The 25,017-nt window shown below is 38.9% G+C and overlaps 2 protein-coding genes across 4 annotated transcripts; both read left to right on the forward strand.

Annotated features, from left to right (window-relative positions):
• Nucleotides 1–6,060: 6,060 nt before the first annotated feature.
• On the forward strand, nucleotides 6,061–15,904 carry zap70 (zeta chain of T cell receptor associated protein kinase 70). 3 transcript variants are annotated; one of them, XM_078789950.1, is made up of 12 exons: nucleotides 6,061–6,480; nucleotides 8,423–8,583; nucleotides 8,671–8,809; nucleotides 8,914–8,992; nucleotides 10,338–10,360; nucleotides 10,446–10,485; nucleotides 10,743–10,947; nucleotides 11,018–11,224; nucleotides 11,307–11,499; nucleotides 13,223–13,363; nucleotides 13,455–13,567; nucleotides 15,453–15,904. In XM_078789950.1, the coding sequence occupies exons 1-12, from the start codon at nucleotides 6,076–6,078 to the stop codon at nucleotides 15,568–15,570; spliced, it is 1,824 nt and encodes a 607-aa protein (XP_078646076.1). In that variant the 5' UTR covers nucleotides 6,061–6,075; the 3' UTR covers nucleotides 15,571–15,904. The 3 variants fall into 3 exon arrangements, with proteins under 3 accessions (XP_078646076.1, XP_078646077.1, XP_078646078.1); XM_078789951.1 differs by having other exon boundaries at nucleotides 10,746–10,947; XM_078789952.1 differs by lacking the exons at nucleotides 6,061–6,480; nucleotides 8,423–8,583 and having other exon boundaries at nucleotides 8,786–8,809; nucleotides 8,921–8,992.
• Nucleotides 15,905–18,019: 2,115 nt separating this feature from the next.
• mob3a (MOB kinase activator 3A) lies at nucleotides 18,020–23,689 on the forward strand. The gene is made up of 4 exons (XM_058072366.2): nucleotides 18,020–18,251; nucleotides 18,976–19,472; nucleotides 21,500–21,702; nucleotides 23,310–23,689. The coding sequence occupies exons 2-4, from the start codon at nucleotides 19,055–19,057 to the stop codon at nucleotides 23,337–23,339; spliced, it is 651 nt and encodes a 216-aa protein (XP_057928349.1). The 5' UTR covers nucleotides 18,020–18,251; nucleotides 18,976–19,054; the 3' UTR covers nucleotides 23,340–23,689.
• Nucleotides 23,690–25,017: the final 1,328 nt, after the last annotated feature.

Here is a 25,017-nt window from a genome sequence, read left to right on the forward strand (position 1 = left end):
TTCTCATAAATTCACAACATTTTTTTCGTAAATGCACAACTTTATTCTTGTAAAATTATGACTTTTTTTCTCATAAATTTACAATTTGTTTCTCATGAACTTACAACCTTATTCCTGTAAAATTACGACTTTTTTCTCATGAATTTACAATTTTTTTCTCATGAACTTACAACTTTATTCCTGTAAAATTATGACTTTTTTCTCATAAATTTACATTTTTTTTGTCATGAACTTACAACCTTATTCCTGTAAAATTACAACTTTTTCTCATAAATTTACATTTTTTTCTCATGAACTTACAACCTTATTCCTGTAAAATTACGACTTTTTTCTCATAAATTTACATTTTTTTTGTCATGAACTTACAACCTTATTCCTGTAAAATTACAACTTTTTCCCATACATTTACAACGTTTTGTGACATTTTTACTTCAGAAAATATTCAAAACAATTGGAATCAGAGGGAATTTTTTCAAATATTTCTAAATATTTATCATAGTTTTTTGCGACTCTTTCTGCACATGACTGCTATCTGTCTGTTTTATAGAAACTAAAAAAGGAACATAACACAACAACTTTATTCTTGTTAAATTATGACTTTTTTCTCATAAATTCACAACATTTTTCTCGTAAATGTACAACTTCATTCTTGTAAAATTATGACTTTTTTTCTCATGAATTTACAAATGTTTTCTCATGAACTTACAACCTTATTCCTGTAAAATTACGACTTTTTCTTATACATTTACAACATTCTGCGACATTTTTACTTCAGAAAATATTCAGAACAATTGGAATCATAAAAAAAAATAAATGAATCAAAAAAAAAGGCACAAAAACTTTAAAAACTTGACATGGGGACAAAACGTCAAAGAAACCCGGGGCAGTCGTTTAGTTAGCGCTATGCTAACTAAACTGGTTTGATGGAGACTCAAAATATTCCAACCACTAATAATCCCAGATAAATATCTGATTAATTAATCCCACAATAAATGAAAATAAACTTTATAATTTTTGCCATTTTGTTTTCCTAAACCCTAACCTCCAAGCAGGAAGAGATTTCAGCCCCTGGCATGTTTGTTCCACAGAACAACGGCATGAACGGAGTGAGCCCTTTTGTCAGTCATACTGTGGGGGAGGAGTTGGGGGGGGCGCCGCTAGCGTAGAGACACACAGAAGCAGCAGAAGAGTGCAGCCTCATGAGGAGCAATACAAGGTCGTGTGTGTTGTCTCGTCTCTCCTGACAACACTGTTGTCATGCGAGATGCTTAAGAGGCTGAAGTCATCGCAGCAGACACAAAGCATTATGGAAAATCTCGAAAAGGGTTTTTTTGTTTCATTTTGTTTCACCTCGTATCGGTACATATTTGTATCATTCTCAGGTATAATGTTGACTGTTAAGTTGCTGTGTGATGAGTTTAGTGTTATTTGTAAGTTTGCTGATTTTTCCTTAAAATGTAAGTTGAATTGAGAGTGTAGCTCTGTGTACCTGTTCCTCCATTGACAGATTGTATTTTCAATCCTTCAAACCTTAAATTTTTTAAATTGCATTTAGTTATTGCACAGGCAACCACCTGGGAATTTTTCTACAGACCGAAGTCCTCGTAAAAATAGTCTAGTCTTGGTGCGTCTGTAGGTTCCACGTCATTCGACTCTGCACCTGACACGGCTCACATCAGCAGTTGCATCTCGTCCCAGAAGCAACGACCTTGGTCTACTTTGAAACGTGAGTAAGCTTCATCACTCGACACATTTTTCTCGGCAACTTTTATCAAGTTTTATCACGTGAATCGCAATAAATATGTAATCCAGTTATGCTATGTTAGGCATTATATTTTGTCATCGTACGGCATGGCAATTTACAATTGCATATTACATTATTATTGTTGTTATTATTCTTAGAATACAATATTACATTAATTTAATTAATACAGCAATTTATTAAGCAATACATTAAATTCAGGGATTTTTATTTATAAACAGAAATAAATTTGAAAAATTTTTGTAATTATATTTATTCTCAAAATATTTGCTTTAGTTGTCCTTATATAAGCTCTATATTTATTCCTATTGAATCTCTCCATTTACATTGTTGCTTTTATTTTCATACTTATTTGAAACATTTTCATCTTTTTATTTTCCTTAAAGTAACACAAGTAATGTGCCGTCATTTATAAACTGTAAATTGCTAAATGTTGATATCTTCTTTATTTTTTTTTTTTTTTATGTTGAATTGTGCAAATGTGACCATGTGACGTTCCATAGCTTATGAAGCCTTACTGAAGTCAATAAACTAGCGTACATGATAATATTACAAATATTCTTAGTTGTGAAATACTGTATGTGCCGATATATGCAAATTAAACCTCTAATATATTTAATAGTGTTGAGATCATCAGAAAAGCAGCCGTTTTCAGGTTTTAAGGTCAAATGCCGACATCGTCATTGAGCTGTGTGTAAAACCCAACCTAAGTCAAATGTTTTTGTATTATTCTATTTATTTTTAAGGTGTTAGTATTATTATTATTATTATTATTATTATGAGAAAATTGACTCTATTTATCTGTAATTTATTTTAAATGTGTTGAAATATTTAGTTTACATTTATGTTCCTCAAAATTGTATAAACAGGGAAAAAAAAACAGGAAAAAAATCAAATAAGGTTTAGTAAAACGATGACCTTTGACTTTTGAAGACGAGGCCGACATGTGGTTGTCAGAGATATCTTTTTTTTTTTTTTTTTTCCATTGACGCGTTTCATGCTAAAGGATTTGCAGGTGTTCTAATGTCACGGTTCCTTCATTGTCGATGCAGTAAGGGAACACAATAAAAAAAACATAAAACTGCTGAGCTTATTTGTAGCTTTAATGGTTTTATGGTTTCATAAATTAAGCATTAAAAAAAAACGCAAACGCCGACACGATGGAAAATAACACGACTGTAGTCAATAACGAGCTTTTTATTGCAAACGATAATGACTACTCTTCGGCCGTAATCACACCCCCAACCCTGGTGCATTCATGGCCCATTAAATATTAACACTGGACAGATTTAATTGATCTCGTTCATTTGTTTTCAATAATGAATCAAATCCAGTCACTGTTTAACAAGCTAAAACCTCACTAAAATAACATTTTTATTAAACTTATCTTAACTTTTGCTAATAATTCATGGAAGAAATCAAGCAATAAAAAATGTAAAGGCTTAAGTCAGGCTTATTAATAAAAAAGACCAATATTTAGATTTTACTTTTAACAAAAAAGGGAGTCAGAATAAAAATCAATAAAATCAATCAATCAATAAAAAAAATGTAGTAATAAAATAAATATATTAAAAACAATATTTTTAAATTAAATAAATAATCTGTAAATAAGATTTAAATAAAGTGCAAATAACACAATAGCCTCATACTCACCAAATTGATTTTTATTAATTAATTTATTAATCGCTACGACGCCCGGGGTTTGTTCCTATCTCTGCCGCATTTGAAAAAAAAAACAGCATTTTTGTCACTAGATAATTATTATTTTTTTTGTATCTTTTTTTGGTAAATTATCTAAATTAATATTACGTTTCTTAATATGAATTGATACAGTTCATTTAGTTATTAGTTCATTTTTGGAAAATTCGGTTGAAGAAATAGTTAGAATATTATGGGAATAAAGTTGTTGGAATTTTTTTTAAAAAGCCAAACAGCTCAACATTCGATTCGGTCATATCACTTCCTACTTTGGTACAGGACAAAAATTAAATTAAATTAAATTAAATTAAATTAAATTAAATTAAATTAAATTAAATTAAATTAAATTAAATTAAATTAAATTAAATTAAATTAAATTAAATTAAATTAAATTAAATTAAATTAAATTAAATTAAATTAAATTAATATTACCATTTCTTAATATGGATTGATACAGTTAATTTAGTTATTATTTAATTTTTGGAAAATTTGGTTGATTAAATTCGGTAAATTAAATTATGAAAGCAGGAAGTGAACAAATGTAACAGTTACTGATTGTAAAAGTACCAGATGGAGGGGTAGGATTTAATAAGCTTTGCTTCTTCCTACTCCTTTTGGACATGTGGAACTGGGAACTGATTATGTGATGCATTCAATTGTCATCTGATGCATGTTCAAATGAAATAAAACCATTACCATTACCATTACCAAATAAATGAAGGCTTTTTAATACATTAGGTTCATTTTTGCTAGCAATCGTTTCCCATAAATCCCAAACATATGAACCATGTTGATTTAAAGTTCAACATATGATAAATTTGTGGTCGAAGTTGCGGTTTTGGCTTCTTCTTCTTCTTCTTCTTTGTCCACGTCGTGGCTTCTGAAGACGTTTGTTGTGGTAAAACAGTTCAGGTCACAGTGGATCCTTTCTGCTTTGTGGCCACTTTGTAGTTTTCTCAGGTTTGTCCGATGCGAGTGTGGGCAGACGTTCATGCAGGTTGCCAGGAAAAGCATCGTCATTTCCTTAAATGTAGACATAAATATTATGTTGATTTAAAAAAAAAAAAAAAAAGGAAATGGAAAGTGACGCAAATAGGTTTCTTATAATCTATTTTTATGGAATGAAGTATTTTGTACATATATCCACTGCTTGTTATATTGGAATATTCATATATTTGCAGTGCTTTACAGTCTGTGCAGAACAACTTTTATTGCTGTAACATTTGGAGAATTATTGGAGAATTATTCATAACCCAAAAAGCACCTGCTCAACTGAAGAATGACATGTTGGAGAAAGGAGGCTGTGAGAGCAGGCCGCAACTTCCTGTTGTGGCTTTTGTCACCAGTTAGTTGCAGTCATGTGACATGTGGGTGTTTTTTTTTTCTTTTTGCAACACTGACGTTTCTGGGAAAAGATCTTCAAAATTATGTATTTCACGTCATGTTTATTGAACAGATTATGGATATATTTCATTATCTCAATTAATTGGGCTCGAGCACTGACAGTGCGAAAGCCCTATTGTAATCGTAATGTTTGTTATTATTATTATTATTATTTTTCTCCCAAAATGATCGTGATTTTGAGGCCCTTAACATGCCTGAAAACTCACCAAATTTGGCGAGCGCATCAGGTCTGGCAAAAAATTTGATATTTTATGGGTTTCAAATATAATGTTCCAAAATTGACTCTCTAGCGCCACCTTGAAATAAAAAAGAAATTAGCCCCCGCCACCAGTTTGACCGATCGTCACGAAACTTGGTGGATACGTCTATCATGACAGGACGCACCAAAAAGTCTCAAGAACCCATATTGCAAAACCAACAGGAAGTCGGCCATTTTTGATGGCGTCGGCCATTTTCGGGCCAGAAATGATGTATTTCACGTCATGTTTATTGAACAGATTATGGATATATTTCATTATCTCAATTAATTAGGGCTCGAGCACTGACAGTGCGAAAGCCCTATTGTAATCGTAATGTTTGTTATTATTATTATTATTTTTCTCCCAAAATGATCGCGACTTTGAGGGCCTTAACATGCCCGAAAACTCACCAAATTTGGCGAGTGCATCAGGTCTGGCAAAAAATTTGATATGTTATGGGTTTCAATTATAATGTTCCAAAATTGACTCTCTAGCGCCACCTTGAAATTAAAAAAAAAATTAGCCCCCGCCACCAGTTTGACCGATCGTCACGAAACGTGGTGGATACGTCTATCATGACAGGACGCACCAAAAAGTCTCAAGAACCCATATTGCAAAACCAACAGGAAGTCAGCCATTTTTGATGGCGTCGGCAATTTTCGGGCCAGAAGTAAGGCGCCACAAGTACCTTCCGCGCGGTCCGATTGTCGCAAATTTTTTAATGGAGGTTTGGGGCGTCAGACAGGGACGTGACCGCATACTTGCCTTGTCATCGGCGTCGCCCCCTCCTGGTAGAAAATTGTAAGTCTTGTAACTCCCTTACGACTTATTCGATCACCCCGTTTTTTTTGTACGACGTGTCCGCGTGCTCGAGCCCGCTCATCACTGCTTGCAGTTTTAATTATTTCTGTTTCTCTTAACCCTATTTTCCAAGTTTCTCCAAAACCCATCTGAGATCTCTGAGATTCCACCATGTCCACCGACCCAGCAGCAGATCTCCCTTTCTTTTACGGCAGCATCAGTCGCTATGACGCTGAGAAGTATTTAAAACTGGCCGGGATGGCGGACGGCCTTTTCTTGCTGCGTCAGTGTCTCCGAAGTCTGGGTGGATATGTCCTCTCTGTGGTGTGTGACCTGGAGTTCCACCATTACTCCATTGAGAAACAGCTGAATGACACGTACTGCATCGCAGGAGGTAAACCCCACTGTGGGCCCGCCGAGCTTTGTGAGTTTTACAGCAAGGACCCCGACGGGCTGGTGTGTGCCCTGAAGAAACCTTGCTTACGCTCCTCGGATACCACCATCAAAACCGGTGTGTTTGACAGCCTGAAGGAGAACATGTTGAAGGAGTATGTGAAGCAGACATGGGGACTTGAGGTGGGTGGAGGACTCACACTTCAACTAGCAACACTGCCTCACTCGTTAGACCATCATTTATGTTTATGTGGATGTAGTTTTCCATCCGTGCATTTTCTATGCCACTTATCCTCACGAGGGTCACGGAGGTGCTGGAGCCTATCCCAGCTGTCTTCAGGCGAGAGGCGGGGTGCACCCTGGACCGGTCGCCAGCCAATCACAGGGCACATATAGACAAACAACCATTCACACTCACATTCATACCTATGGACAATTTGGAGTGGCTAATTAACCTAGCATGTTTTTGGAATGTGGGAGGAAACCGGAGTACCCGGAGAAAACCCACGCATGCACGGGGAGAACATGCAAACTCCACACAGAGATGGCCGAGGGTGGGGAAAGACAAAATAAGAAGCCAAAAAGTTACCACTTCCACACAAAATAGGAGAACTCATTCATTCATTCATCCATTTTCTACTGCTTATCCTCACGAGGGTCGCGGGGGTGCTGGAGCCTACATTCAAGTGACGGGGAGAACATGCAAACTCCACACAAAGACGGCCGAGTGTGGAATCGAACTCTCGTCTCCTAGCTGTGTGGCCTGCGCACTAACCACTCGTTTACCTTGCAACCTGCTGAGATTTCTTCATTCATTCTCTCTCTACCGCTTTTTCCTCATGAGGGTCACAGAGGTGCTGGAGCCTATCCCAGCTGTCTTCGGGCGAGAGGCGGGGTACACCCTGGACTGGTGGCCAGCCAATCACAGGGCACATATAGACAAACAACCATTCACACTCACATTCAAGTGACGGGGAAAACATGCAAACTCCACACAAAGATGTACCGAGGGTGGAAAGCACGCAGACCTCACAGCTCGGAGACCAGGGTTCGATTCCACCCTGTGTCATCTCTGTGTGGAGTTTGCATGTTCTCCCCGTGCATGCGTGGGTTTTCTCCGGGTACTCCGGTTTCCTCCCACATTCCAAAAACATGCTAGGTTAATTGGTGACTCCAAATTGTCCATAGGTATGAATGTGAGTGTGAATGGTTGTTTGTCTATATGTGCCCTGTGATTGGCTGGCCACCAGTCCAGGGTGTACCCTGCCTCTCGCCTGAAGACAGCTGGGATAGGCTCCAGCACCCCTGCGACCCTTGTGAGGATAAGCGGTAGAAAATGAATGAATGAATGAATGAATTAGTTCTCCTCCTAATTTGTGTGGAAGTGGTAACTTTTTGGCTTCTTATTTTGTCTTTCCCCACACTCAGCCATTTCTGTGTGGAGTTTGCATGTTCTCCCCGTGCATGCGTGGGTTTTCTCCGGGTACTCCGGTTTCCTCCCACATTCCAAAAACATGCTAGGTTAATTGGCGACTCCAAATTGTCCATAGGTATGAATGTGAGTGTGAATGGTTGTTTGTCTATATGTGCCCTGTGGTTGGCTGGCCCCCAGTCCTCTGGGATAGGCTGCAGCCTTTTCTGTGAGGAATAAATGAATAAATGAATGAACGAATGTTTGCATGGCATCAGATTATATCTGACTATTTTGTTGACTCAAGCGCGCCACATTAGCACCACAACTCATTCCCGGCTACAGTTTCCACGTTAAAGGTTTTAAAAAAAAAGGAATTTAGAAATTCCTTATGGGCCGTACTAAAAAGCTTGGCGGGCCTGATGTGGCCCGTGGGCCACAGTTTGCTCACCACTGATCTAGACGCTTCATTGAGTGACGGCTTTCCACATAACGACACAGTCCGGGGGTCACTAGCAGGTGGGGTGGCTAGCATATACACACACCGCTAAACAGTGGAGCTTCCTGAGGAGCAATGCAAGGTAACGTAGTAGAAGTTCGGAGATTGTTGGATTGTGTTTCTTTCCATGAGTTAAATTCCGTTTCATCCCAAAGATGGGAACGTTTCCATGGCGTGTCATCCTGAAGTCATGTACTTTGTTTTTAACCCTAAAGGGAGAAGCCATGAAGCAGGCCATCATCAGCCAAGCTCCTCAACTGGAAAAGCTCATCGCCACCACGGCCCACGAGAAGATGCTTTGGTATCACGGTAAAATCCCACGACAGGAAAGCGAGAGACTACTTTACTGTGGAACGCAACCAGACGGCAAGTTTCTGTAAGTGGTTAGACGTGATGGTTCTTATGAAGGTTCTCATGGTTCCTTTAAAGCAACCATATGTTCATTTGTTGTTGTTGTTTGCAGGATTAGAGAGAAAGAGGAACCTGGTACTTTTGCGCTTTCTGTCATGTATGGAAAGTCCGTGTATCACTATCAAATACTCCAAGGCAAATCGGGAAAATATTCAGTACCAGAGGGAACAAAGTTCGACACAATATGGCAGGTGAATCCCTTTAAGAGGCATTTTTCATTCATACCCTGAATGACTTCTTATGTAACTTATCACCTCTTCTAAGCCAAAACATCACTTTTTTTTCCTTTTGCCAGTTGGTAGAGTACCTGAAGCTAAAGCCTGACGGCCTGGTCACATGTCTTGGAGATCCGTGCATCAGCAGAGCCACTGGAAGTACTCCATCCCTTTATTTTCTATCACGTATTATGATATCGGTAGTAAAAAGACAGCACTCAGTGCTTGATGAGGGCGGCACGGTGGTCTAGTGGTTAGCGCGCAGACCTCACAGCTAGGAGACCTGGGTTCAATTCCACCCTCGGCCATCTCTGTGTGGAGTTTGCATGTTCTCCCCGTGCATGTGTGGGTTTTCTCCGGGTACTCCAGTTTCCTCCCACATTCCAAAAACATGCTAGGTTAATTAGCCACTCCAAATTGTCCATAGGTATGAATGTGAGTGTGAATGGTTGTTTGTCTATATGTGCCCTGGGATTGGCTGGCCACCAGTCCAGGGTGTACCCCGCCTCTCTGGGATAGGCTCCAGCACCAAGGACCCTCGTGAGGATAAGTGGTAGAAAATGGATGAATGAATGAATGAGTTCTCCTCCTATTTTGTGTGGAAGTGGTAACTTTTTGGCTTCTTATTTTGTCTTTCCCCACCCATGGCCATCTCTGTGTGGAGTTTGCATGTTCTCCCCGTGCATGCGTGGGTTTTCTCCGGTTTCCTCCCACATTCCAAAAACATGCTAGGTTAATTAGCGACTCCAAATTGTCCATAGGTATGAATGTGAGTGTGAATGGTTGTTTGTCTATATGTGCCCTGTGATTGGCTGGCCACCAGTTCAGGGTGTACCCCGCCTCTCGCCTGAAGACAGCTGGAATAGGCTCCAGCACCCCGGACCCTCGTGAGGATAAGCGGTAGAAAATGGATGAATGAATGAATGAGTTCTCCTCCTATTTTGTGTGGAAGTGGTAATTTTATGGCTTCTTATTTTGTCTTTCCCCACCCTCGGCCATCTCTGTGTGGAGTTTGCATGTTCTCCCCGTGCATGCGTGGGTTTTCTCCGGGTACTCCGGTTTCCTCCCACATTCCAAAAACATGCTAGGTTAATTAGCCACTCCAAATTGTCCATAGGTATGAATGTGAGTGTGAATGGTTGTTTGTCTATATGTGCCCTGTGATTGGCTGGCCACCAGTCCAGGGTGTACCCCGCCTCTCGCCCAAAGACAGCTGGGATAGGCTCCAGCACCCCGGCGACCCTCGTGAGGATAAGCGGTAGAAAATGAATGAATGAATGATCTTTTAGTTTTTTGATTACTTTTTATTTTACTAGTCTGTGCAGCACTTTAGAAACTCTGTTTATAAAATGTGCTGTATAAATAAAATGGATTGGATTAGATACATTATAAAAAATACAAAAATATCACCGTGGCCATACGCATTCTCTGATATTTCCCGTCTAATTTGATCTCATTTCCATGCCTTTTTTCCCCAATTTTTATTCATGAAATATCTTTTCAGAAATACCCAGTCTTCCAGCAACTGTAAGTCTTTATTTTTTTTAACTGCATTTTATTTTTAATTGATGGAGTTGACAGTCTAGTTGAAATAGCAATGTCACTCTTGCAGAGGAGAACTGGCCCAAATAGCTACACACCGCCACCTCAAGGTCAGTTGCATACATTACACCTGAAAAAGGCCTGAAATAGTAAAGCAGGGTTGCCAATCAATATACTATATGAAGAGCTTGCAACCAAAAGGCGCTAAATCCAATGTTCACTAAGTTGCATGTTTTTCATGAGTTTAATAGACCTCTGTCATGTGTATCCAAATCACATATTTTGGTCTTGAAATCATTTTTAAAAATATGAAAAAAAGTGATGTTACAGTTACTGTATTCACGTTTTTTATGTGTTTTATGCTCAGTAGCTGCAAATGTGACATCGATTGCGGCCTCGGATGTACCTGGAGATAACGTTCTTCCGATGGATTGCATTGGCTTCAATCCGTATCATGACCCCAACGATATTAAGAAGTTTAACATTCGGAGGGATCAGCTCCTCATCGATGAACTGGAGCTTGGCTCCGGGAATTTCGGCTGCGTCAAGAAAGGAGTCCTCAAAGCTGACAAGTGAGACAACTTCTTACTCAGCAGGGATAAAGTTCCTTTAATGCTGGAATGTTTCTGTTTTCCCGGTCAGCGGTCAGATGGACGTCGCCATTAAAGTGCTGAAGAATGACAATGAGAAGATGGTGAAGGCGGAGATGATGAGGGAGGCGGAGATCATGCACCAGCTGAGTCATCCTTTCATTGTTCGGATGCTGGGGTTGTGCAACGCTGAGAGTTTGATGTTAGTGATGGAGATGGCTTCCGCCGGACCTCTCAACAAGTTTCTCTCCTCCAGGAAGTATGATTGCGTTCATAAAAGGAGATACATTTTTTCAGAAATGAGGTTAAAAAAAAAAAGAGTTGTTTTATTTGTTTCTCAGAGTCACGGTAACCGTGGAGAGCATCGTCAACATGATGCATCAGGTGTCCATGGGAATGAAATACCTGGAGGAGAAGAACTTTGTGCATCGGGATTTAGCAGCTCGCAATGTCCTGCTGGTGAACGAAAAGTTTGCGAAAATCAGCGATTTTGGATTATCCAAGGCCCTGGGAGCGGATGACAACTACTACAAGGTACAGAGGTCCAAACTAGAGCTATGTTGGTGTTGTTTTGAGACATTCCCCCCCCCCCCCCCCCCCCCCAGTGTAATTGGTTCCAAGCTCAATTTCAGCAAAGTAGGATTCGATATCAATAAAGTGACTATTTCCATAGTTAATGCTGTTTTTAACATTATTAGAGCTCCGTAGACATGACATAACACCCCTACAGTCACTTTTATTACAAACATATGCAGATAAAGGGCGGCATGGCGGTCTAGTGGTTAGCGCGCAGACCTCACAGCTAGGAGACCAGGGTTCAATTCCACCCTCGGCCATCTCTGTGTGGAGTTTGCATGTTCTCCCCGTGTTTTCTCCGGGTACTCCGGTTTCCTCCCACATTCCAAAAACATGCTAGGCTAATTCTAATTAGCGACTCCAAATTGTCCATAGGTATGAATGTGAGTGTGAATGGTTGTTTGTCTATATGTGCCCTGTGATTGGCTGGCCACCAGTCCAGGGTGTACCCCGCCTCTTGCCTGAAGACAGCTGGGATAGGCTCCAGCACCCCCCGCGACCCTCGTGAGGAAAAGCGGTAGAAAATGAATGAATGAATGAATGAATGAATATGCAGATAAAGGCCTTGCAAAAACATGACAATTCATATCACGACAACAAAAACATAAATTTTCATTTTTTACTTACTGTCATCATGTCATAAAAAAGTTGTGCTATTGTGAAAATAAAGTCAAACTATTATGTGAAGAAAGTCATAACTAAGAGGAAAAAACTGAAGAACTAAAAAAAAAATGCTGCAATTTTAGGAGGTCCAAATATTAAGAGCAAAAGGCGTATTCTAAAACAATTTTTTATAATAAACATTCAAAATTATGAAGACAAATAATGCATTTTTAAGTTGGGTTGTTAGAAAACCAGTTTATGACTTTCTAAATGCAGTTTTTAACATTATTAGAGCTCCGTAGACATGACATAACACCCCTATAGTCACTTTTATTACAAAAATATGCAGATAAATGCCTTGCAAAGCCGATCACAAAAACATGACAATTCATATCACGACAACAAAAACGTATATTTTCATTTTTTACATTTTTTAAAGTTAGCCTCTCTAATTTACTTATTTTAAACTTCAGTGTTTCAAATGGAGTTGGGAAGAAGGACAAAGTAAGAAGCTTTTTTTTTACCGCTTTTTTATTTACCACAATTTACCACTTCCACATTGGATAGGAGGAGAACTTTTTTTCACTCTATCATGTCGGACATGCCATGGCTGATTAATAATAATTGGTAATTAATCATTAATTTTTGAAGGTTTAGAGTGAGGAAACAGTTCAAATAGCAATGAAACGAGGGATGGCTTTATAGTCAACAAAAAATAAACTTTTGCATTTATTCCCACTCAAATATTGAATATTTTTCCTTGTTCATAGAAGGCCCGCCTCACAGGTGCGGCATATCAAGATGCTGATTGGCCAGCATGATTATTACATAGGTGTGCCACAGGTTGGCCACAATAAAAGGTCACTCTATAATATGCAGTTTAACTATGAGGCCCATTGCCGTACCATTCATCCAAAAGAGTCAGTCATCATGTTGCAGCGTGATCTTGCAAGGCCCCGTCTTGCAAGGCTCCGTACACAATTCCTGCAAGCTAAAAACATGCCAGTTCTCATGCGATATTTGAGGCAAACCACTTTTTATTATTATTATTAACTTTGACATATGAACCCCAATACAGGCTCGTTCTGCAGGACCATGGCCGCTGAAGTGGTACGCTCCGGAATGTATAAACTTCCGCAAATTCTCCAGTAAAAGTGACGTGTGGAGTTACGGGGTCACGATGTGGGAAGCCTTCTCATATGGGGGGAAACCTTACAAGGTACCGTGCACGGAGCTACGGATATTCACAATATTCGCGATCGAAGTCTCAGAGTTCACGTTCAGGTTGTTTTGTCTTCAACCTTGTCTAGAAAATGAAACAGATGGAGGTGACGAGTTTCATCGAAAGTGGGAAGCGCTTGGCGTGTCCCGCTAAGTGTCCACAACAAATGTATGCAGTCATGCAAGAATGCTGGATATACAAGTAAGAACATTATTGTAATTCATCAGGGAGGTCCAAAGTGTTTTTTTGTATTGGTCCACAGCGCATTCTAAAAATAGAATTTAACAAGAACATATAAAACAGCAAAAAAAAAATTTAAAACTAGCAGTGATTTTACAAGAATTACATCATTTTGGTAGCATAAAAGTAAAATATTATAGATAAAAATACATAATATTAGAAACAAACAAAGCAAACATTAAGTTGTCATTTTTGGTTGCAAAAAAGTTGTGCTATGGTGAAATAAAGTCAAAATATTATGTGAAGAAAGTCATAACCAAAAAGAAAAAAAAGAAAACTGAAGAAATGAAAAAACTGCTGTAATTTTAGTAAAATAAAGTCAAAATATTAAGAGCAAAAAGGTGTATTCTAAAAGATTTTTTTATTAATAAACATGCAAAAATTAAATAAATGCTGACTTACATGACTTATATTTTCATTTTTTACTTGTATGTCATAATGACTTATATTTTCATTAATATTTAAACTTTTGTCACTAAAAGTACATTATTTGTCATAATTTAGCATAATTTTGACTTTATTATCCTAAAATTACAGCAGTTTTTTTTTTATTTTGGTAGCATAAAAGTGAAATATTTCCTGTTAATTGAAATGACATTATTTGTCCTCATAATTTGGCAAGTTTATTATGCAAAAAATATTTTTTGAATACGCCCTTTTTCTCGTAATATTATGACTTTATTCTCCTAAAATTACAGCCGTTTTTTTTATTTTAGTAGCATAAAAGTGAAATATTTTAGAAAAAATAAATTTTATATGCCATAACATTATGAGAAACAAAGAAAACAAATATTAAATTGTCATTTGGGGAAAATTAGGTTACAAAAAAGTTGTGCTGTTATGAAAGTAAAGTCAAAATATTTTGAGAATAAAGTCATAACTGTGAGAAAAGAAAATAAAGCTGACATAGTTGGGAGAAAACTGAAGAAATAAAAAAAAACATCTGTAATTTTAGGAGAATGAAGTCAAAATATTATAGAAAAAAATACATTTTAATTTTATAATATTATGAGAAACAAACAAAGCAAACATTAAGTTGTAATTTTTGGTTACAAAATTTGGTTGCAAAAAAGTTGTGCTCTTAAAAAATAAAGTCAAAATATTATGTGAAGAAAGTCATAACTAAGAAGAAAAAAAAACTGAAGAAATGAAAAATTTTAGGAGAATAAAGTCTAAATATTAAGAGCAAAAAGGCGTATTCTAAAACATTTTTTATAATAAACATGCAAAATTATGAAGACAAATCATACAATTTTAGTAGCATAGAGTCGAAATATTAATCATTCTAATTTATATGACTTGTATTTTCATTTTTTACTTGGATGTCATAATGACTTATATTTTCATTAATATTTAAACTCTTTGCCGTTATTATATAAAACAATAAGTTGTAATTTTTGGTTGCAAAATTTGGTTGCAAAAAAGTTGTGCTATTGTGAAAATAAAGTCAAAATATTATGTGAAGAAAGTCATAACTAAGAAGGAAAAAAGAAAACTGAAAAAATGAAAAAAACTGCTGTAATTTTAGGGGAATAAAGTCAAAATATTAAGAGCAAAAAGGTGTTATTAAGTTAGGTTGTTAGAAAACTAGTTTAGGGAAAAAGTTATCATATTTTGGAATAAAATCATAATATTACAAAAATAAAATTAACAAATATTTTTTAATAAAGAAGTTGAAATATTTGGCAAACTTGAAAAAAAGAAGAAGAAATGGAGGGGGGTGGGGGCTGGAAGAGCAAAGACCAAAGTTCTCTCAGTGGCCCTCGGTGGAAAAAGTTTGGACACCCCTGTCATGCACGTTCAAATCCTTTCCCATGCTTTAAACGCTTCGGCCTCTTCTCTCCAGACATGAGGACCGTCCCAACTTCAAGAAGGTGGAGGAGTCCGTGAGATCTTACCATTATTCCATATCAAACAAGGTTAAAACAGAGGATTCTGCCACTGCCCTTGAGCCTAACAAATAGACAGACGAACAAGGCACATTCTGTCCCATGGCTGCACAATGTATCCATTCAGCTAACCATTAAACAACCAAAACAAAGAGCTATTTATGAGCCGTGCACACCGCCCGCCCGTAACCCCGGCAGTGACAGCTAAACAGGCCTCTGTGACGATAAGGAAACGTGGAACATCAGTGTGTCGGACATTTACGTCTGCTTGAATGTCTGCATCTACCGTGCGATATATTTCAGTGGTCAAGATATTCATGTTTATACAGCAATTCTTTTTTTTTCAGTGTACTGTAAGAAGTGATTTTTTGTATGTGAGGTCTGAAAACTGAATAAACGTTGCTTGTGTCCATGAAATTGCAGTTTCTGTATGTTAGTTCTTAAATCCGGGGTGTGAGGCGGGTCCATCTTGAGAGAAATTGATTTTTTAAGCTAACATGTTAGTTTCTTAAGCTAACATAATTTTTTTAGTGACTACAAACAAATTCAAATTCCCATTTACATTCACAAATGTGTGTATTTAAAAATAATTAGAGCTCTCCAGACATGAAATAACACCCCTATAGTCAACTTTACACTACTATTACCCAATGTAGTAGACATGATATCAGAAAATAGCAGATGATCATGCAGCATCTTGAGAGAAATTGATTTTTTTTCACACCTCTTAAGCTAACATCATTTTTTTTAGTTATTACAAACAAATTAAAATTCCATTTAACTAAAAAAATTGTGTATTTAGAGCATCGAAAACCTGTTCCAAACCGTCTAAATACACTTTAAAAAATAATTAGAGCTCTCTAGACATGAAATAACACCCCTATAGTCAACGTTACACTACTATTACCCAATGTAGTAGACATGATATCAGAAAATAGCAGATGATCATGCAGCATCTTGAGAGAAATTGATTTTTTTTCACACCTCTTAAGCTAACATCATTTTTTTTAGTTATTACAAACAAATTAAAATTCCATTTAACTAAAAAAATTGTGTATTTAGAGCATCGAAAACCTGTTCCAAACCGTCTAAATACACTTTAAAAAATAATTAGAGCTCTCTAGACATGAAATAACACCCCTATAGTCAACGTTACACTACTATTACCCAATGTAGTAAACATGATATCAGAAAATAGCAGATGATCATGCAGCATCTTGAGAGAAATTGATTTTTTTTTCAAACCTCTTAAGCTAACATCATTTTTTTTAGTTATTACAAACAAATTAAAATTCCATTTAACTAAAAAAATTGTGTATTTAGAGCATCAAAAACCTGTTCAAAACCATCTAAATACACTTTAAAAAAATAATTAGAGCTCTCCAGACATGAAATAACACCCCTATGGTCAACGTTACACTACTATTACCCAATGTAGTAGACATGATATCAGAAAATAGCAGATGATCATGCAGCATCTTGGGAGAAATTGATTTTTTTCACACCTCTTAAGCTAACATCATTTTTTTAGTTATTACAAACAAATTCAAATTCCATTTAATTAAAAAAATGTGTATTTAGAGTATTGAAAACCTGTTCAAAATCGTCTAAATACACTTTAAAAAAAATAATTAGAGCTCTCCAGACATGAAATAACACCCCTATAGTCAACGTTACACTACTATTACCCAATGTAGTAAACATGATATCAGAAAATAGCAGATGATCATGCAGCATCTTGAGAGAAATTGATTTTTTTTCACACCTCTTAAGCTAACATCATTTTTTTAGTTATTACAAACAAATTCAAATTCCATTTAATTAAAAAAAAATGTGTACTTAGAGCATTGAAAACCTGTTCAAAACCGTCTAAATACACTTTAAAAAATAATTAGAGCTCTCCAGACATGAAATAACACCCCTATAGTCAACTTTACACTTACTATTACCCAATGTAGTAGACACGATATCAGAAAATAAGGCACCTGTGTTGCTATAAATGTGTTTCGGTGCCAGGGGAGCAGAAACAGGAAGTGGCGCCATGGGGTTCAGAGTTGATTTTTAGCCTGGCGTGGGTCACGGCCGCAACTGTTTTTATACTGTACCGATCATTACAGTAACATCACTGACACCTGGTGACCAGTGTAGATATTACAGCGTATTTGAACGCATCTTCTGCCTTTTATTCGTTAATTCTTTTCATATTTTGTTGTGATTCTAAACATATTGAGCAGGCAAAAATAACTCCATATCCCCTATATGAGACACAAATGTACATGTCTTTATTATATAGGTGCCACTAGCCATGTTTGATTTATAAAATAAAAGATTAGATTTCTGCATATACATAAATTGCGTTCCATATTGTTATATTATAACACCATATCAGACAGAAGAACCGCACACGTGAGTCATTAGCATGTAAACAAAGAAATCCCTTTATGCCGAATTAGTCAATTCTCAGAGCAGAGGCTTTCTGATCTTTATTTTGAAAAGTCATCACCGGAAGTTCAAAGACCCTTACAGTCGCTTCCAGCCGATAGAAGCCTTGCAAGGGAGGAGCCTGACGGCAGTTTTACTAAAAACTGTCATGTTTGTGGAATTAACAGTACATTTTGCAGCATGAATAGCAGTTCCGATACATATTTTTTTCAGTCTTTCGATATTATCGACGTAACGCTGGTAGTCGGCGGCTGGGAACTTTGGATATAAAAACATATATCGAAGGACATTGGCGGAAGAGGAAGGCGGAACAAGTAAGTTTGGTTAAAAAGTAGCTATTTCGCCATAGCTCGAGCCCACGTTTGATGTGCCGACTGTTATCAGTCGACGACGTGTACAATAAATTGGTTAAAAAGTAACACATTTGTTGTAAATATTTCGAATTTGGATACGTTTTCTTCAATCAACAAGTCCCAAACCGGGGGGGGTTAGCAAGCACCGACGCATAAAGTTGGTAGTCGTCACTGTTTTTAATCTCCTGCTTTCATGTCGGAAACAAACATGGACAATGTCGCATTTGAATTCAAATTCAATACATTCATTTAATGTGAGGTTTAGTTTACGTTTTAAAACGTCGAGATGTGGGCTCGGCTTGGTTTTATTGTCATTCCGAGCATTCTTTAGTTTCACGGCAGGATTAAGTGCTTGAAATAGGAAATGAGTCATGGCGTTGAACGTCATAAAAGATAGCTTTCACTGTTTACTATTAAAGTTTTTGTTTTTTCTTACATCAGTAGAATGACTGATTGTATGTATTTTTTTTTAGTCCCTAAAACAAACTTGCTAGATTAGGCAGAAGTCTGTGACAAAAGTAGGACACAGATGCTGATGTTGTGTAATTTAATTTCCCTGCGGCCTACTCTGCAGCATTACGGTAATAATAAGATGGATATTATATAGGCCGGAATGATCCTGTATGTATGTATTATGCACGGCAACCCATTCTCATCACCCCCCCCCCCCCCCCCCCCCATTCAGATACTCAACAGGCTGCAGTAACCGCACTGGGTTCGGCTACTGTAAACATTTTACCCCCCCACATTCTCCGCTCGCAACCATGTCCATGGCACTGAAACAAGTCTTCAACAAAGACAGGACATTCCGGCCCAAGCGCAAGTTTGAGCCCGGCACGCAGCGCTTTGACCTGCACAAGAAAGCCCAGGCCTCCTTGAACGCAGGTTTGGACCTGAAGCAGGCCGTGCAGCTCCCTCACGGGGAGGACCTGAACGACTGGGTGGCTGTCCACGTGGTGGACTTCTTCAACCGCATCAACCTCATCTACGGCACCATCAGTGACTCCTGCACTGACAAGACCTGCCCCGTGATGTCCGGCGGGCCCAAGTACGAGTATCGCTGGCAGGATGAGCACAAGTACAAGAGGCCGACGGCGCTGTCGGCGCCCAAATACATGAGCCTGCTCATGGACTGGATTGAGGTACAGATCAACAACGAGAACATCTTTCCCACCAATGTCGGTAAGTGTGGAGGCCAGCTGCAGATGGTCTAAACACGCAGAATTGGGTCACGTAGATTGTTTCCGTCATAAGCCTTGTTTTGATGTGCAACTTAAACACATTGCTGTCAGGCTGGAATTCATGTTGTCACCAAAATAAAAGCGCAGTGGAACGTCTAAAAGTTAGGAGTTGGTACAGTATGGAAATCAGGAAACACGTGACAATAAAACATTCAGTTTGCTCAACTGTCGTGCATGTGGTCATGCAAAACATGGCGTCTTGGGCTTGTTATGGCTTCTTTGCAGCATGTTAAAGATGAGTAGGCTTTGTTGACTTTTTATTGTTTTGGTGACTTCCTGTAACTGTGGTTAACTACCCCCTATGGCGCAATAGTTATTAGTTGTCAGCTAATGATAGCATTCATTCATTCATTTTCCACCGCTTTTTCCTCACGAGGGTGCGCTGGAGCCTATCCCAGCTGTCTTTGACCGAGAGGCGGGGTACACCCTGGACTGGTCGCCAGCCAATCACAGGGCACATATAGACAAACAACCATTCACACTCACATTCATAACTGTGGACAATTTGGAGTGGCTAATTAACCTAGCATGTTTTTGGAATGTGGGAGGAAACCGGAGTAACTGGAGAAAACCTGCAAACTCCACACAGAGATGGCCGAGGGTGGAATTGAACCCTGGTCTCCTAGCTGTGAGGTCTGCGCGACCGCCGTGCCGCCCCTAATGATAGCAATTTGACAAAAGTTGAGCTCCAAAAACATGCTAGGTTAATTGGCGACTCCAAATTGTCCATAGGTATGAATGTGAGTGTGAATGGTTGTTTGTCTATATGTGCCCTGTGATTGGCTGGCCACCAGTACAGGGTGTACCCCGCCTCTCGCCCGAGAAAAACTGCTGGGATAGGCTCCAACAACCCTCGTGTGGATATGCGGTAGAAAATGAATGAATGAATGTGAATAACATGAGCTGCACGGGGTACGAGTGGTTAGCGCACAGGCCACAGAGCTAGGAGATCTAAGTTCAATTCCATCAACGGCCATCTCTGTGTGGAGTTTGCATGTTCTCCCCGTGCATGCGTGGGTTTTCTCCGGGTACTCCGGTTTCCTCCCACATTCCAAAAACATGCTAGGTTAATTGGCGACTCCAAATTGTCCACCCTGGACTGGTGGCCAGCCAATCACAGGGCACATATAGACAAACAACCATTCACACTCACATTCATACCTATGGACAAATTGGAATCGCTAATTAACCTAGCATGTTTTTGGAATGTGAGAGGAAACCGGAGTACCCGGAGAAAACCCACGCATGCACGGGGAGAACATGCAAACTCCACACAGAGATGGCCGAGGGTGGAATTGAACCCTGGTCTCCTGGCTGTGAGGTCTGCACGCTAACCACTCAACCGCCGCGCACTTAGAGCTTCATGTTGCACGCAGAGCTTGATCAAATTAGTTTATTACTAACAATGGAAAATGTCAAAATAATATATTGGCAAAGCACAGAGCATAACATGAGATACAGATACAGTTCTGCGAGTCAGGGATTTTTTTTTGGGGGGGGGGCGGAATCTGGAAGGTCACATTTATTGAATTGCTGCCTCTTTCCTCTGTTGCCATGGCATTCCTCTTTCTGTATTACTGCAAGTGTGTTTTGTTGCATCCGTGCAGTTGAATCCACAGAAACATCTCAGGAAAGGATTTATTAAGTAGGTCACACAATGTACAGCAGGCGGTGATTAGGCAGGGGGGGGGGGATAAAAAAAACCACTCTGACACTCTTGCCCCCTGGAAAAGATTCCAGAAATATTATTGGATGGGTCAGAGAAACAGGGCGGCCTAAATGAATCATACAGCTTCTTTGGACCACATGTTTCCCAGTAGCGTGTGGCCTGATGCATGCAAGGACAAACAATGCAGTCATGAAAAAAAATAACATGAAATATGCCGACATGGGTATTTTTATTTTTTTTTATTCGTCAACATGGATTGACCCTGGTCTCATCCCATCTCCCATCTGTCCGAATCCCAGGTACTCCTTTCCCTAAGACCTTCATGCAGGTGGCTAAGAAGATTTTGTCGCGCCTGTTCCGGGTGTTTGTCCACGTCTACATCCACCACTTTGACCGTGTGAGCCAGATGGGGGCCGAGGCTCACGTCAATACCTGCTACAAGCATTTCTATTACTTTGTCACCGAGTTCAACCTCACGGACCACAAAGAGCTGGAGCCCCTGGTACGTTTAAAGGACACGACAGGATATCTCATTATCTCATTATAGTGTTTCCCGCGCATAGATTTGACGTCCTCACTCATCAATCAAAAAATACATCAAAATGGGACTGTAGCTAGTTGTTCCCATGGCATCTTAACACATCTTGTATGCACTTGGTCTGTCAGAATAAGAACACGTAGCAGAAGGGATTAATGTTACCAATTGGCGACTTTGCAGATTTATTTACCAAGTGTCCTATTGGACACTTTAGGAGACTATTAACATGGAGAAAAAAAAAAAAAGTGTATCGCTCGATACGAGTAGGGGGTCCTGCCGTGTCCCCAGCTCTGATATTAAAAACTTAAAAAAGAAGCAGCAAAAGAAACAGGGCTCCAGACTTGACTTTTGCAACTAATATGAGACACTGCCAATTAATTTTTCATCTTTCATCGCATGTGAAACAAAAACACAATGGAAAAATTGTGGTCAATATTATGGATCATAAGTCAAGTTTTGCAGTATTTATAAACCCGTATGCAGTGCGTAATTGCCTTTTTTTGAGTATTAGTAGCCACAACTGTTAGTATTCTTTAACTTGGGATTTTCCATTTGTGTACATCATCATACACAATTTTGCCCATCATTCACAATCCTTATGTGAAATATGGTAATGGTAATGGTTTTATTTCATTTGAACATGCATCAGATGACAATTGAATGCATCACATAATCAGTTGACAGTTCCACATGTCCAAAAGGAGTAGGAAGAAGCAAAGCTTATTAAATCCTACCCCTCCATCTGGTACTTTTACAATCACTAACTCTTACATTTGTTCACTTCCTGCTTTCCATAATACAGTTTGGGTTTTTTTGTTTTTTTTTTTAATAATGCACCTTGTACCGAAGTACTCGGTGATATGAGCATCCAATGCCATAATGGGTACCATAGAGCGTGTCAATATAGTGATATATATATAGCACATCATGACTGGTTCAAGACTCTTCATCCTTGTATTTAGCAAACATCAACTGCTTGTATTGTTTCTTGAATTGGCTCATCGTTGTGCATTGTTTGATTTCCTTACTCAATCCATTCCATAGTTTGATTCCACATACTGAAATGCTATGGCTAGCATAACGTAGTCCTAGCATAGAAGTGTTTCAAATGTACTTCTTCCCTGAGATCATATTTCTCCTCTCTTGTAGAGAAGTATTGGATGACATTTTTAGCTAATTGCTTATTTTTAGCCTTATGTATTATTTTAGCTGTTTGAAGATGAACTATATCAGCAAGTTGAAGTATTTGTGATTTTAGAAATAAGGAGTTAGTATGTTCTCTGTAGGCGGCATTATGAATTATCCTTACTGACCTTTTTTTGCAGTACATTTAGCGAGTGAAGATTGCTTTTATAGTTATTAGCCCATATTTCCACACAATAAGTAAAATATGGTAGAACCAGAGAGCAAGTATGTGTGGATTGTGAATGATGGGCAAAATAAAAAAAAAAAATGCAGTTCCCCTTTAAGCCTTATATGATTGTACTTGGTTTGCATCTATTAATTTTTTGCCCGCATTTTCAGATGTATGGAACTCACCAGATGTTTGTGTGTTTTTGTGCGTGCAACAGAAAGAGATGACCTCTCGGATGTGCCACTGAGGGACCGGAGTTGATGTACGGACACGCTTGCAGGACTCTCCCATCCGTCCGGCTCAAAACTGCAAGCTGAGATCTTAAAATGACAAATACATTCACAAAGAGTCTATTTTTATATTTAAGTACTGTAATCTATTTTAGCTACAGACTGTAGGTTTTACCATCTCGGAAGATTTGTTTCTTTTATGGAAAACATTCTATATTGACAAATGGATTAAGAGGTGGTCTCCATGTTGGTGTTTTTCTTCTTGTTTTGATTTCAACCTGAATTCATTCCAGCATGCATTTGCTTTGTTTTTTGTCGAAATGATCACTTTGTTGTTGTATTAAAATTCCCAAACTATTGTAATCTATGTGAAGCTGTCATGTTTGGCTAAAAGCATTTGAGATATATTTTTATGATACATCAAATTTGCTTTCAACATTTTAATGGAAGTCTGGAACAGTACAGTACCTCTGTATTGGCAGACCAGGGTGGTGGCCCCCCTTGGCAAGAAGGGAGCTCACTATGGCCTTTGTCATTCATTCATTCATTCATTTTCTACCGCTTATCCTCACGAGGGACACGGGGGTGCTGGAGCCTATCCCAGCTGTCTTCAGGCAAGAGGCGGGGTACACCCTGAACCGGTCGCCGGCCAATCACAGGGCACATATAGACAAACAACCATTCACACTCACATTCATACCTATGGACAATTTGGAGTCGCTAATTAACCTAGCATGTTTTTGGAATGTGTGAGGAAACCGGAGTACCCGGAGAAAACCCACGCATGCACGGGGAGAACATGCAATCTCCACACAAGAGATGGCCCAGTGTGGGGAAAGACAAAATAAGAAGCCAAAAAGTTACCACTTCCACACAAAATAGGAGGAGAACTCATTTATTCATCCATTTTCTACCGCTTATCCTCACAAGGGGTGCTGGAGCCTATCCCAGCTGTCTTCAGGCAAGAGAGGCGGGGTACACCCTGGACTGGTGGCCAGCCAATCACAGGGCACATATAGACAAACAACCATTCACACTCACATTCATACCTATGGACAATTTGGAGTGGCTAATTAACCTAGCATGTTTTTGGAATGTGGGAGGAAACCGGAGTACCCGGAGAAAACCCACGCATGCACGGGGAGAACATGCAAACTCCACACAGAGATGGCCGAGGGTGGAATTGAACCCTCGTCTCCTAGCTGTGAGGTCTGCACGCTAACCACTAGACCGCCGTGCAGCACAAAACTTGCTGTATATGCTGCATGACTGTCTGTTAAATTTGTATTTCCTGTATATTAATGTTGGGGCTCTGATATATTGAATAAAAACGATTCATAATTCAGTCATGGCTGACATACGTGGAGGCTAACCTTATCAAGTTAGGGTTATTGTACACTTTGGGCCTCAACCGGCAGGCGCCTTCTCAGATGTCAAAGCTACTGGCGCATGTTGCACATTCTCCCGACAAGAGAAGGTCACACGAGACTCAAAGTCACACGAGACTCAAAGTCACATGACAGCAGCACCTGCAGCCAGCAACACAAACACGTTGACACGAGCGTGATTCAGAACGGCCACTAGGTGGCATCAAGACGCTGGAATGCAAGTCAGCCTATAACAGGGGACGTCATTTCCGGTGTTCTACTTGTAAGAAGCAAGGAATTTGCAGGCTATCTGACGGCAAGATTGGGG

Source organism: Doryrhamphus excisus, linkage group LG4 (assembly GCF_037039965.1).
Source record: "Doryrhamphus excisus strain RoL-2023G ecotype Guam linkage group LG4, RoL_Dexc_Guam_v1.1, whole genome shotgun sequence".
Taxonomy (NCBI): domain Eukaryota; kingdom Metazoa; phylum Chordata; class Actinopteri; order Syngnathiformes; family Syngnathidae; genus Doryrhamphus; species Doryrhamphus excisus.